This window comes from Miniopterus schreibersii (genome assembly GCF_964146895.1).
Source record: "Miniopterus schreibersii genome assembly, chromosome: 9".
Taxonomy (NCBI): domain Eukaryota; kingdom Metazoa; phylum Chordata; class Mammalia; order Chiroptera; family Miniopteridae; genus Miniopterus; species Miniopterus schreibersii.
The window spans coordinates 26,423,645-26,438,785 of NC_138118.1; the positions used below are offsets into that span (position 1 = coordinate 26,423,645).

General features: G+C 38.2%; 1 protein-coding gene across 9 annotated transcripts in view; it reads right to left on the reverse strand.

The window, feature by feature from the left end:
* Positions 1-15,141, reverse strand: part of ST7 (suppression of tumorigenicity 7) — a 333,226-nt gene that overhangs the window by 181,405 nt on the left and 136,680 nt on the right. For 8 of the 9 annotated variants that reach the window (XM_081147743.1, XM_081147742.1, XM_081147746.1 and 5 more), the window contains one exon: positions 9,820-9,902. The exons of the other annotated variant lie outside the window; for it this stretch is intronic. In XM_081147743.1, coding sequence (XP_081003869.1) covers positions 9,820-9,902 — 83 coding nt within the window. The remainder of the gene's footprint in view (positions 1-9,819; positions 9,903-15,141) is intronic. 9 annotated transcript variants of the gene reach the window in all.

Below are 15,141 nucleotides of genomic sequence, written 5' to 3' on the forward strand. Positions count from 1 at the left end.
GCTAAGAGTGCTTTATTATCACAAGCATCTGATGTCTACCATTGATGTTTCCTAGTTCACAAGCATACCAATTATTATGTACTATGTGTTGCAAAGGAGAAAAGAAATAACTTTCATTAATAAAAGGAAAGAAGCAATGATACTCATATGACTGGACTAAAATCAGGATTTCCTAAGCACTGGGAAAGCAAGCAACCTCTCCCAACCTTTCTTATCTGGCTACCCTGTCCCTCCAGTAGAATACTTTTCTACCACTGTTTGAAGTTGTTCTCTCCCACATCCTTTCCTCTCTTCCCTGACTGACCTGGAACACGTTTTTAAGCAGTCACAAATCATTGCACAGAAGAAATTTAAGAATCAACTATATCCCAGAGTCTCAGAGCATAATTATACTATATTTTTATAATAATAGAGAATGTGAAATTAACGTAGAACTGCCAGACCTTAGTTCATTCATTGTCACACAGCACTGAATGCTCCACACCATTCATGAGCTGTTACAGAGCACAGATATGGCCCTTGCATTATCAGTCCATGCCACAGACCCACAATGCCTCTCAAAGGTTACTCCTTGCATGGGCTATACCCATCACAAAAAACACCTCAGGACGCTTCAGATTTCTCAGTCTCCCCAGCAGATTCACAGAATGTCAGTACTAAAAAGGACTTTAAAGGACCAAGTACAGTCTCCATTTAGAGATGAGGAGGAGTGAAGTCTATACATGAAGGTGCAGTGACCTGACCAAAGTCACACAGCAAGTTAAATAGTTGCTTAGTCTAAAGCCCCAGCTCTGTGCCACTAATCTTACCAGGGCCCTATAACAAGATATCTTTTTATAACTCTGTTGATCATTTAAACAAACACACACGGATGTAGACTATCATTTCCCTTTTCAAATATTCACTCCCATGTGTCCTCCCACTCTACTGTCCCTCTGAGGTTTCTTAGCTGTCAAAACCACTCCAGCCCGGCCAGGCGTGGCTCAGCGGTTGAGCGTCGACCTAGGATCCAGGCGATCGGGGTTCAATTCCCGGTCAGGGCACATGCCCAGGTTGGGGGCTCAATCAATGACTCTCTCATCATTGATGTTTCTATCTCTGCCTCTCCCTCTCCCTTCCTCTCTCTGGAATCAATAAAGATATTTTTTAAAAAACAAAAAAAACACTCCAGAAGTAGCCTATCAAATGGAACCTGCATTATAATAGAAGACAGATCTACACAGTATTCCTAATGTAGGAATAACGGACCTCAGTAAAGACTGGGTTATTTTTGCAGTGGTTTCGAGGAGAAAAGGAGGGCCTTTTCTGATCAATAGATGGCTTCTTATCCATCACTGTCTTTCTTTAGACTAGTGCCCCCAACACCCTAGAACAGAGGCTCCAATATGTATTGAATGAACAACTACAGGACTTGAAACCTTCTTCAACTTCAAACCAAGTCTTCTAATTTGAGGTTTTAGAATAACAATCTGCCCCTTATCTTGAAACATGACAGGCTTTGGGCCAGCATCTCACAGTATTTTAGAATAGCCGCACTAATCCAAATGGGCAGATGGCATTATCTAACATGCACATATTTGTTGTCACTTTGAATTCTTCTCCATGGTGCATAACCTATAACGTAAACCACAAAGCTCTCATAAACAAATTTAGATTTTAAATTTAGTTTTGGACATGCTAATAGCTAACTAGGCTTGCCACAGTAGAACAAAACAGTTTTTAATCTGACAGACAACCATAAAATTAAAATATAAATAATACATTTCACAGTTTGAAAAAAGTAATCTCTCTAGTATTTTTTCCCTATTTATGTCCCACCCCAAGGATTATATAGCATCAATTGGGTTAAACATTTGAAAGCAACAATGAACCTACCATCTAACTGAAAGGTAAAAACCCTAGTACAATTCATGACAGCTGAGTTGTACGCCCTTGGTTGGTTCTTTTGATTTTCTGGGGCTCGGTTATCTAACGTGTAAAATAAGAGGAAGGAAGGAGGGAAGGAAGGAAGGAAGGGAGGGAGGGAGGGAGGGAGGGAGGGAGGGAGGGAGGGAGGGAGGGAGGGAGGGAGGGAGGGAGGGAGGGAGGGAGGGAGGGAGGGAGGGAGGGAGGATTTGGAAGGGAGGATTTGGAAGGAAGGAAGATTTGGAAGGTTGAATGGATGGATGATAAGGACTGGCCTGGTGATTTAATGGGATATAATTTAAATAAACAGCAGAACCAATAAAAGGGTTTATGTTCGTTTTGTTATAAAACAGAGGCCTACACATATTTGTGGAAGAATCTAGTGGAAAGAAATTGAAGATGCAAAAGAGTACAAACCACCAAGAGGCAAGATGTCAAGAGCCAGGAAACAGACCCACCCTGCCTTGAAAAGAAAGCTAACCTACCATTTCTTGCTCTAAGACAGAAAGAATGGGGAAGGATGAATGAATAGAGGGATACATTCTATTTTGGAAAGTAGGGTGTGATATGAGCTACTTTACATGTAAGAAGGCAACAAAGGGATAAAAAGTGGGTAGCACTGATCTCAACAGAGATGCAGATAAGGTTTATCTTCTGAGAATAAAAGAAGTGGAGATGGAATAGGGAATGTAAGGGTGGAATAAGTGGTTTGGATCTATACCTTATAGAAAAGAAGGGCCATAAACTATATTCAGGACCCAGATCACATTTAAAATAAAGACCCATTTGTCAAGGACTAGTAACCAATACCTTGTGATGACCTCCATTACTAACTGACAGAAGCAGAGGATGACTAAGGAGTACTGGGACTAGGGCTTAGGGGTAGAGATCCAGGTTGGCAGCTAGCCTAAGGTGCAAACTTGTCTCATCTTCTGCCCCAGGGAAGGAACAAAAATCTGACAAAGGGTAACAGGAAAGGCCCTTTTATCTACCTTGCAGACCTAAAAGCTGAATCTTTCCTGAAAATGCCCACATATTTTGTGTAGATTCTTTCTAGCCAATAAGACCTCCTCTGCTTTAATTGCATGTTCTATATATAAAACACTTCTCTCCATGAATCAGGGACTTCCCTATACACTACATCACATTAAAAAATACTCTGATTCCATATAGCAGCACCTTAGTATTTCCACACCAATTCCATTAAATCCATGGGAAATACAAAGATGTCACTGTCTGAAATTGACTAACTGCTTCCTGTGCATTAAAGTAGATGGATGATAACGAAAGAGGATAGATACAGTGATGGTGGAGATTAAAGAGGAAATATGAAACTTTCTAACAGTCTACTCCTATGGAAAAATTGCCAAATTCACACCTGCTCTAAGTCTTCAAAAATATAGCTGGTGGTAAACAGTGTTTTGGCAAGAGGGAATATTCTGGGCTTAAGTGAGATAAACCAAAGCAGTTGTCACGGGTTATTTATAGTAAGATCCATAACCTTTTTAGTTTCCTGTTAGAATTTTCAAGTATATTCCTTTCTCCTTACTCACCTACCCTTTAAAAGTCCCTCCCAATTCCTCATGACAGACTTTTTTTTTTTACTCTGAGTTTCTGTATGTTTTGTTTAGGAATACTGAAGAATACTGAAGAAAGAGGGGTCTTTCTTTTTTTCTTTTTTTAATCCTCACCTGAGGATATTTTTCCATTGCTTTTCAGAGAGAGTGGAAGGGGGAGAGAGAGAAAGAAAGAGAGAGAAACACTGATGTGAGAGAGAATACAGAGGGGTCTTGACCTGCCTCCTTGGTCTTAGTTGATACCTCCTCAGTCACCTGTTTCCCTAACTGTTGAGGTGGCTGAGTGAAGAACTGATATTCATGCCCTTCCAAGCCCTCTCCTGGCTACCTATTGCCTTTAGGAAAAGAGAAAAGACAGAGAAATGAGGTTCTTTTCAAAGTCAAAAGTGAATGTGAACATACAGTTTCTTACAGTGTCTGTATGTTCACAGGATGAGACTTTCGACTGTGGCATTACTGATTGTGACTTAGAGGGAAGGATTACACTCTCCTAGGGTGAAGTTATAGAGATCACGGACAACTGGGAGAAGCCAGCCTGTGCATTGTGCCCCAAGCCCTGCGAACTCATATACTTGGCCTGGGGTGGTGATCAGAATCCATCATTTTAAATAAGCTCCCTTGATAATTTTGATGCAGTTGGTTAATTCCTTCACTCACTGGATGTCTGTGCAATCAGCGAGTATATTCCTAAGTCTTTACTCATAACACTAGATAGTTCTATACAAAAACACAGATATGGTCCCAGCCTTTGTGAAGCTTCCATTATAGAGAGAACAAAAACAATAAATGATGACACAAAAAATATAATTTTAAATTGTGGTAAGTGTTGGTCTATGTTCTAGACTGGCCAAATCTGACCCAATCCATGGCCAATTGGAGAAAAGAAAAAGTGTCTTTTCCAGAGAAGGCTGCAGTCTCCCTCCCTTCTTCTTTTCTTCTCTCCCCCTGCCCCCTTTCTTATGTACCTGACCTATTTCTGTGAGTCTGTTAACATGAAACATCAACTACTAGATACTGCTGCTATCCACCTTCCTAGTCAACAACGTTATGAGACGCAGAATGATGCTGTGGCAAAGTGGAAATTTAAATCCTAGTGGCAAAGTGGAAATTTAAATCTTAGTCCTCACTACACCCTTACCTAGCAAGGTTACCTGGGCAAGTCATAAGCTTTCTGGATACCTAGTCCTTAGGTCTTTTCTGGTTTCAATTGCATGGCTTTCGAGGGTTCCCACCTTCCAGCCCTTCAAATGCATAATTTTCAAGCCTCTCAATTGTGTTCAAACGTAAACTGAAAAAAACAAAAAGATAGTTTTGTCCCTTTATCCACCATTAGCCTGTTCACCTTCTTCAACATGTCTAATCATTAATCTGATCTAATCATGTCCACAGTCAGATCCTGACAGGCATCTACCTGTGGCATTTGCTCTCCTGCAAAAGATCATTAATTTTTATGGTGACCCCAAGAAGCTATAATCTGATAAGGCTGAACGAGCCTTAGTCTCCTCCCACTGTCTGCAGGCTCCCCTGCCATCTAGCCCCAACAGCATCTCTCTCATTCTTTATTCTAGAACCAAGAGACAAGCTGCTTCCATAACAGAGACCACCTGATAATTATATGCTACTTACCACACCCCAACAGTTCTTCCAATTAAGTTTCCCTGAGTCTTTTTTCATTTTTAGAACTAAAATCACTTGGGTGATCCCTATGTCTATCAAAGTGCTGCCTCAAGTGCAGGTCAAGGTCTTTAGATAAATGAAAAAAAGTTGAAAGGAGCCATTACAATCTTCCAGCCCCACTCCCTGACTTGTGGACAGGAGGGGGCAGAGGGCATGGTCAGATCTTCCCATCCGACTGCTGTATAACCTTGGCCAAACTATTTAAACTTTGTGTCTGTTATATCAGCAGCACAAAGAAAGGCACTGGTTATATCTGCCACTCAGAATTTCAATGAGAATAAAATAAAATAACATATGAAAAGTGCTTATAACAGTATCTGAAACAGAGTGGGAAACTCAATAAATGGTCCTTTGTTAAAATGGATTTCCTACCTGATCTGTCATCCCTTCTACCACTTTCCCCAAAACATAATTCTTTTGCACCTAATCCATGAGCTAATTCTTTTATTTACGATTCTAATTTTCTGCCTTTTTTGTTCTTGATTCTCACTTTAAAAGTTATGTTCTGGATGCCTACTTCATAGTCTCACATTTATATATATGTGTAAAATATATATATATATTTATACATACACATTTAATATGTGTAAAATGTAGGTGTAGGAGCATGTGTGTATGTGTGTATATATATATATATGTTAATGAGGGTACAGGGATCTATATATGAATGTCAACACAACATAATAGCATTTTCTCATTCTACCAACATTCTGAGAAAACTGAGGGAAGCATTTTTCTCCACATATCCACCTGACCACTCTCAAAAGCAAAAACAAAACCCAGAAATGTTCTCCATCGAAATAAACACATTGCCCACAGAGGCTACTTCAAGCAGACTGGGCATGTCCTTGATAGAGCACATAAAAGATGAAACTGGTAGATTTGGGCTGTGATAAGTACGGTTCCTGTGGCTGGAACCGGAATGAGATGGAAAGGCTTGTGTCAAGCAGGCAGAGAGGCAGCCTGAAGTTAAGCGAGAGAGAGAGCTGCCTGGACAGGTACTTAGGTACAAGAACCAAAAGGGAAGAGTGAGAAATAGGTGGTATAACAAACTCATTGCTGGCTTTCAACTTGTGAAATTAAGAACTAGCTGTGACATCTAGTAAAATGCACACCGATTAGTCCTCATTTATTTTTAAACACATTACTGTAAAAGAGAACAGCATTTGGCAAACATATTTCATTTCTATGTATATTTGTTCAGTTAATTGACTTTTTCTTCACAAGAGAAATACCAGGGTTTTTTGTTTGTTTCTTTTTACCTCTCTTCTCCTAAGACATCACATTACATGATAATTTCAGTTTCCAGCAAAGGAATCCTAAGGTCCCCAAACAACTAATTTCCCAGGGGCAGCCCTGTACTTTGAATGTTCACTGCCTGGATCTCTTAACCCTGCTCAGGGGAGAGTAGTTAGATAATAGTCTCTCTGGTGCCAGGAAACAAACTGCTAAACAGCTATTTTTCAAAGCACCTGATCCTTTACCTCAATGCTGCTTCTCCATGAAATGCACTTCGCATAAAAGAGTTGTGGCTGAATAGAAACCTCCACCCTAGGTACATTTTTTGAGGGTTAGCAAAGCTGAGTCCCCAGAGGCTGGACAACACCAGTGTCACCAATCCAAAGCAGCAGCCTGAAACTATCAAGAACTATTCCCACATTGTACTTTGCCCTCAGTACAGATAAAACATTTTTGAGAAAGGCCTTTCAAAATCTTCACACATTAGAGGTTTTCCTTTGCTCAAAGATCCGTATCAGTCAGGAATATCCTCTGCTTCCTGAGAATGCTGCAATACAAATATCCCATAAGGCAGCACCACAGTGATTATCAGATTTCAGCAGCTGCAGTCCACAGGCAGGGAGAAAGCCTCACTAGCCTGGATCTGCAAAAAACAGCCATGACCTAGGGAAATCCCTTTATTTGTAGGACAAGAAAAGCAAGCTGATGGGACTTCACCATCCCTGAGTTAGAAAGAAAAATGATTGTTTGGGGCGTAGTTTACCAGAGTAAAAGCAAATAACCCACACTCTTGTAATTAATGCCTAATGCTCCCATAACAATATAGTGCTAGAATAAAATCCAGACCTGCCATTTGTTCAGCAAGCTAGCAAAACAGCTGAGAAGTTAACCAACAGGCAGTGAAATGAGTGAAAAAGCATTACTGCCTGGGTGGAAATACCACTTCGCCCTTTGCCAGCTGTGTGACCTAAGGCAGGTTACTTACTTGCCTATTCTACCACCTAGTTTATGCATAAGTAAAATGGAAACAACACTAACAATTACCTAATTGTACTGTTGTGAAGAGTACTGAGTTAGCATGTACATTACTTAGAAAACTGCATGGCACAAAGTAAGCACCACCTAAATAAGTAATGTTCTTAAGTGAACATTCCTGAGAGGAATGTACAAACCTACTTTTCCACACCAGAGTGGATTACTGGTTTAAGTATGAAATTGCTATTCAAATTGTATACAAAAATGTTCATCTTTTTTTCCCCTATTTGTTTAATCAAAAATTATTTCAAAGATGTTTTAGAAAAAACCCCTAAAATATTACTTTAAATGTAAATAATTATTAGATGGAGATTTGTAATATCTCCTACCTCCCCCCCCAAAAAATATATATGCTAAAAGATTGGTATGTTTTCAGCATATACTTGAAGTATAGCACTCCCAATTCAGCCTTGACAACCGATACTTTAAGATAAACAAGAGCAACAAAATTTATTATGTAGAAACAATGACCTCTTCTCCTTTCCTGGCGCTGTGTAAAAAATTGCAGCCCACAAAATTCCAGAGAATAGCTAACCAAAGAAGGTTGATTAATGCTTATCATAGCTTCTGTATACTGCTTCGATAGCTCACACCTGCATACCCCCTCCCAACCAAGAATGTGGTTTTTGCCTTTATATTTTCCCTGCAAAGACTGTTCGGGGCTGTGAGTTTGTTTAGGGCATGAGCCCACTCGTAGCCACCGCCAACTAAATACATCTCCAAATGCTCAATTTGGTCTCTGTGTGAATTAGTCTCACGTAACCTGGGTATAACATACTTAGTAATAATTTATCAACATGTGAAAGCATTTTCTAAGTTTGAAGTTTCTTCAGTCCATTTAAGCATATTAAGGTAGAAACATGAAGACAGAGGTTCTAGATCTGGCTTTATGACGAACCAGCAACATGAGTGTAGGCAAATCACTTACAGCTTTATGAACAACTCCCTATGAGGTCTTTATTTTTCATGTCCCCACAGAACAAGAAAGACTTCAGACACAGATGGGTGTGCAGTTCTGCATTTAAGCAGCAATATCATACAAATTACTACATATACCTCATTTCAACCCATTTTAAGAAGGAACTTTAATATGCTTCCCCTCACCTTGGCTTGGTCTCTGCAGTCAACATTGGGCTTTCTATTTGAATGTCCACATACATAACCATCATGGAGTGCCCCTTGTTGATGTTCTTCACATTCCTGGTCCAATAGTATCAACTTTAAACATCTCTTCCCTTGAGTATAGCAGCCCATATGACACAGCAGACCAAGATTAACCTGAATATGCTCTGACCACAAAAAAAGATGTTCCCCACACTACCACCATTCCTCTCACCTGTTTGCAGGTTTCTGTCCTGCACACATTGCTCCACCTTTTTACTCTGCTCCTTATAAGCTCAAGCTTCTGAAGTCCTCTGTTCATGCTCTTGCTCCATATCTTTGTGCCCTTTCCCCCAAAAACTTGTGTTTTTCTACAGCTCTTCTCTTAACATAAACTCTGTAACTTCTTGTCCCTGTTTCTATAATAATTTGTAATCACAGGGTTATGTATAGAGAGGAAAATTATTATAAAACCACTTTCTCCTTAAAGGTCATTGAAGTATATGAGAGTGATTCTACTGAGTTTAGATGGCCCTATTTAAGGTACTTAAAGAAAATGACTTCAGGTGTTATAATTTATCACACCTGTAACTATTTTAGAGCTTAACGTAATAGAACCACAGAGATGATTATCATATTGCTTTGTGCCTACTTGGAATTTTTTTAAAGAAAACAATAGAGAAATAAATGTAAATTTTGAGAGAAAAGGAGATGGGGGGGGGAGAAGCTTAGAAATGCCATACCCATGTCAATAAATTTAAAGAAACAGAGCTTGATTTCTACTGATCTTGATTATGTCCAATAATTTATTTTGAAAGGGGTAATAAAAACATTTTTACTTGAACTGAGTCGCATTTATTTTATAGTATCTTAGACACTAGAATTTGACACAAAATCATTTTCCTTTATTTTCCCTTTTATCTATATTTTGTTTTTCCCTTTCAACAAAAGTAATATATGATTTTTTTTTAATTTTAAAAATATTTTAGAAATATGTAGTGACAGGCCTCTATAAGTGCCCCCACCCAACACATAATACACACATGTAAGATAATCACTAAGCTGCTGGTATATATTCTTCTAGATTTTTTTCCCTATACATGTACAGGGTGTCCCCAAAAATGTATACACACTAACAGCTGATAGCTCAATTTTGAAAATGAAATGTATTTTAATAAACACTCCCTTTATAATTATTCAAAGTGTATGTATACATTTTGGGGAACAATACACACACACGCACATAATCAGCATGTTTTTAAATAGGAAAGATTCCATCACTTACCAAAATAAGCCCTGATATTAGTGAGGAAGTGCCGGTCAGGGCCACATAGAACTTCGGTGTTAACGTATTCAAAAACATGCTCACTGAAAAAAAAAAAAGAGGCAGAGAAAAGAACAAGGAATGCATGAGTATTCCAGTAAAACCAACTGCTTCGTTTTTCTTTCTGTTGAAATCATTTGTTTCTGGTGATAAGAATTCTTAGAATTATAACAAAACCCCAGTAAAATGGTTCAGCACTAAACAAGCTCAGAGTACTGGGTATCAACAACTTATATAGCCTGAAAAAAAAAGCTACATACAAAAAAGAAAAGAAAAAAAAGAGCAGCTTTTTTAGTTTGTGCCTCCCCAAACTATTGTTGTCAATGGTTTTCTTCGATTTATCACCACTGAAAAATCTAATCAGACCAATTATAACTACATAACTATCAGTCAAACAGAGAAGATGCCCGATATGTTTTGTGGGACCCACACATCAAAGTCTTTGATGAACCAACAAGCAGCATGTCAGCCTTAAAACAAATAGAAAATAACTATATTCAACAGTTATTAAAGATCATAATACATCTAAGAAAGAAAAACAAATTGACAAAAGTTAGTATATATTAATAAATGTTTTTTCAGCTTACTAATAACAAAGTCATAAAAATAACTGGATTCAATTTTTTTTAAAAAGATGAAAGATAAAGCACTAAAAACAAATGTTCACTGCCAGGAACTTTCCTGACCGGTTCCTGGCACTCTGTTCACATCAACTATACAGTTGATCTGGTTGCCCATTAAGAAAGGTTCACTTATAAAGGAGACAAGAACATACAATAGGGTAAAGACAGTCTATTCAATAAATGGTGTTGGGGAATTGGACAGATACATGCAAAAAAATGAAACTAGACCCCTTCTTACACCACAGACAAGAATATACTAAAAATGAATTAAAGATTTCAATGTAGGACTTCGAAACCACTAAAATCCTAGAAGAAAATATAGGCAAAAAACTCTCTGACATTTCTCTTAATAATATTTTCTTCTGCTATATCTCCCGCAAGGGATACAAAAATCAAAATAAAGAAATGAGACTAAATCAAACTAATAAGTTTTTGCACAGCAAAGGAAACCATCAGCAAAATGAAAGACAAACCTACTGGATGGGAAAAATATTCATCAATGATACATCTGATAAGGGGTTAATATCCAAAATTTATAAAAAACTCACGTAACTCAACAGCAAAAAAACAAAACAGTCCAATTAAAAATGCACAGAGGCCCTTAACAGGCACTTCTCCAAAGAGGACATACAGAGGGCCAATGGACATATGAAAAGATGCTCAAAGTCATTAATCTTTAGAGAAATGCATATTAAAACCACAATGAGAAATAACCTCACACATGTCAGAATGGCTATCGTTAATAAATCAACAAACAAGTGTTGGCAAGGATGTGGACAAAAGGGAATCCTCGTGCACTGTTGGTGGGAATGCAGATTGGTACAGCCACAATGGGAAACAGTATGGAGGTTCCTCAAAAACGTCAAAATACAACTCCCTTATGATCTACCAATTTCACATCTTGGTATATATATATGAAGAAATCCAAAACATTAATTTGAAAAGAAATACACACCCCTATGTTCACTGCATATAATTGTTTAACCACTATTCTGTATATTTGAAACTAATATAAAATAATACTGAATGTCAACTGTAATTAAATAAATAAAAAGAAAGGTTAGTTATACATTTTAGAAACATATTTTAGTCATTATCATTTATATCTAGATATTGCACAAAACTTTGACTATTACCAAAACAACAACTGACCTAAAGGGCTTTTTATACATATTCACATTTGTCTACTGAATTTGTTTGTGCAAGGGGATCATATTCACTCATTTTAGAATGAAGGATATTACAAGTAGGACTTTGATGTCATTAGGGGAAAAGATTTGGGCATTTGTCCAGAGCTCAGCCACAAAAGCACAGTTATCACAATGAACAGAGATCCCAGACTCATTTAACATGCTCTCTCTGTTTATGAATGAGACCATGGACAAAGAATGGAAACATAAATCAGACACAGTTCCCACCCTCCAGAAAGCCACTGTCTAGTTAGGAAACAGACAAGTAAACAAGTAATTACCATAAAGTTTGATAAGGGTGTACACAGTTCCTGCATATAGAATTTTATGAAAACATATAAAAAGGACGCGCCTCAGGCTGGGGGTCTGGAAAGAGGTCTAGGAGAATAAGTAGGCCTTAACCAGACCAAACAGGGCAGGAGGAGGAATGGAATGGCAATGTGAGCAAAGGAAGGGACCTGCTTTGAGGTGCTAAACAAACAGCACAGCCTTTCTAAGCAGTGGTACCTGCTGAGGAGGGAAGAAGCTTGAGCTGTGAACTCTTTGCAAAGATGCAGATGTGGAAGAATACACTGATTCCATCTTTCCTGGCTATGGGCATCCTCTCAATAAACCTCTTACCCCTGTACCCACTGTTAAAATGAAATTGACTTGTGGTCTGTCATTTGTAATCACAGGAGTCTGGACTAACACAATGTGTTTGTTCAGTTAGTAGTCACGACTTGACTAAGTGAACGCTTTCCGGGAGGTACAGAATGGCATGGAAGGAGAGGATCAACCTAGAGCTATAAGACAAGAGGAGGTAGAGTTGAGGTGGCTTTGCTTGGCCGTTATAAAAAATAAAAACACAGTGATTTCTCATTTCACACAAAACAGTTTGTGGAAGGAGGCAGATTTCTAAAAAGGAAAAAAAAAATCAAACAACCTTAGTTACAAACCTAGAGCTCATAACTGCCAGTCTGATTCTCAGGTGGCTAAAATTCTCAAAATTTCCTTCTTACATTACCATTGATCCCATAATTTCCCATTATTTTTTTAAAAATCACCAAAACAGAGTATTCATTTGTTATTCTGTAGTTATGAACATTCATATCTGTACTATATACTTTTTCAGTAAGTTTCTAAGGACAAACTGAGCAAAGAATTCAATGAAATCCACACTTTTAAAAGACAGAGAAAAGATTTGCCTGAATTAAAGTGCTTTAGTAGCCCTACTGTTAACTCCCCAGAAACAAAGCATAAAGGAATGGAGAGGAAAGGTTTCCTACCGGAAATCACTGATCTACTGATCCATTAATCAGTTGGTTGAGCATTATCCCATGCACTCATGGGTCACTGGTTCAACTCTCGGTCAGGGCACATAACCAGATTGTGGGTTCAATCTCTAGTCAGGGTGCATGCAGGAGGCAACTGATGGATGTTTCTCTCTCACATCGATGTTTCTCTCTCTCTCTCTCTCTCTCTCTTCCTCTCTTTCTAAAATCAATAAAAACATATTTTTCAAAGAGAATTGATAAATGAAAAAATTATTTGAGGTTTTTAAAGAGAAAAATAAACATTTCACTCGTTTGGTTTTGTTTCATTAAGATTGTATAGCAACAATAATTAATAATTAGAACATATTTCTCTATTATATCTGGTTACAGAAATCTGACTAGAGTTGGGAGAGATAATGATGGACATTAAAAGAAATAGAGAGCGCGGCCAGGCGTGGCTCAGCGGTTGAGCGTCCACCTAGGATCCAGGCGATCAGGGTTTAATTCCCAGTCAGGGCACATGCCCGGGTTGCGGGCTCGATCCCCAGTTGGGGACATGCAGGAGGCAACTGATCAATAACTTTCTCATCATTGATATTTCTATCTCTCTCTCTCCCTCTCCTTTCCTCTCTCTGAAATCAATAGAGATATATTTTTAAAAAATTAAATTAAATTAAAAATAAAAGAAATAGAGATACAAATAAAGAGAAAAGCAAAAACAGAAACATTTAGAGAGTAGAAGGTGCTCATTTAAGAACCTATTAATCTTACAGTCTTACTGGACATTTTAGCTAAAATCATTAAGACATGGCATTTGGCAAATCAATGCTTACTACTTGCCATTTCAATCTACCTACCTATTATTTGATGTTTATAACAAAAGCACTTTGACATATTAGAGAATTTTCACTTCAACTCCATACCTGCTAAAGTCAATATTATTGCTCATCTTATGTCACAACTGAAGGCCGGCAAAGACCTGAAAACCAGTCATCTGCCCTCAAAGCTCAGGCTCATGGTATGACAGGGTGCACATGGGGATACTGATGAAAGCATTAAGGAACAAAATAGCAAAAGGAAAACAGTAGCCTATCAGTGGAAAAGGAGAGGAAGCTATAATAATGAATGTTTTTAACACTTAACACTGTGTTTATTTTTACCTCTGACCTTTTAAATAAGTCCACTGTGATTTTATCATTGGTATGTGCTGCCCCAGGGTGGAAAGGCAGGAAGCCACACTGAAAGAAGAATGCAGTTCATAGGTTTCCCCATTACATTAGGGCTATACACTACAGGCCAAACTGCCTTAAAATCAAGGAGTATCTTGCATAGTTTCATCAGGGTCACTATCAGCTATTTTTAAAAACATGAGGCCAAGGGACATCTGTAATATTTTAAACAATAATAAAATTTTTAAAAAATTAAAAAAAAATAATAAAAATAAATAAAAATAAAAACATAGGAGGCCTGATAATGTACCTAAAAACTGGACCAGTACCTAAAATTTGGGGTATGTGCTTTGAAACATAAACTGGATTTTCCTGAAAGGTACGGGCACATCAATGTAACCTCCATACCTGCTGGGGCTAGGCAAAACAAATTCAAGAACAAACTGGTAAAGACTAATCTAGCTTTGTGAAAAATAAATTCATAAAATTTTCCTAATGTCCTATTTCAACCCAGAGACAAAAATTAATAAATCAGAAGGCTTTTCATTTGATCCAGCTGGGCACTCCTAGCAGGTCACTGGCTCAAAGAATACCACATCAGTTATTCAAGGGCAGCCTCTGGGACTGTATCTTGGAGCATTCTGAATTTGCTGAACTTTAACTTGGCAAGGTCTTCTCATTTAATTAATGAGTAATTGGGAACTGAGTATGGCCCTAAGAGCAAACTTGGTAGGAGTGATAGATACAAGGATTAAAAATTAAGCAACCTCTATGAAAATAATACAACAGATCAACTGTGGGATACGAAGAATAATTCCTGTGAGCAGGAACTAGAATACCAGAGGGCTTACTCAGGAATCATGTGAAAAGGGGCTGTAAGGACCAGCCTGTGAGGAGCCAGCCTCGTTTCTGGCCCTCGTGACAATAAGAGCCTTTTTCCATATTCTTCAGAGCACAAGCTATTCCCAAGTTACACTCCTGGAAAAGACCTGTGAAACAGAGTGAGCACATAACCCTGTGCGTTTGTCTCTGTAGACATAGTGCA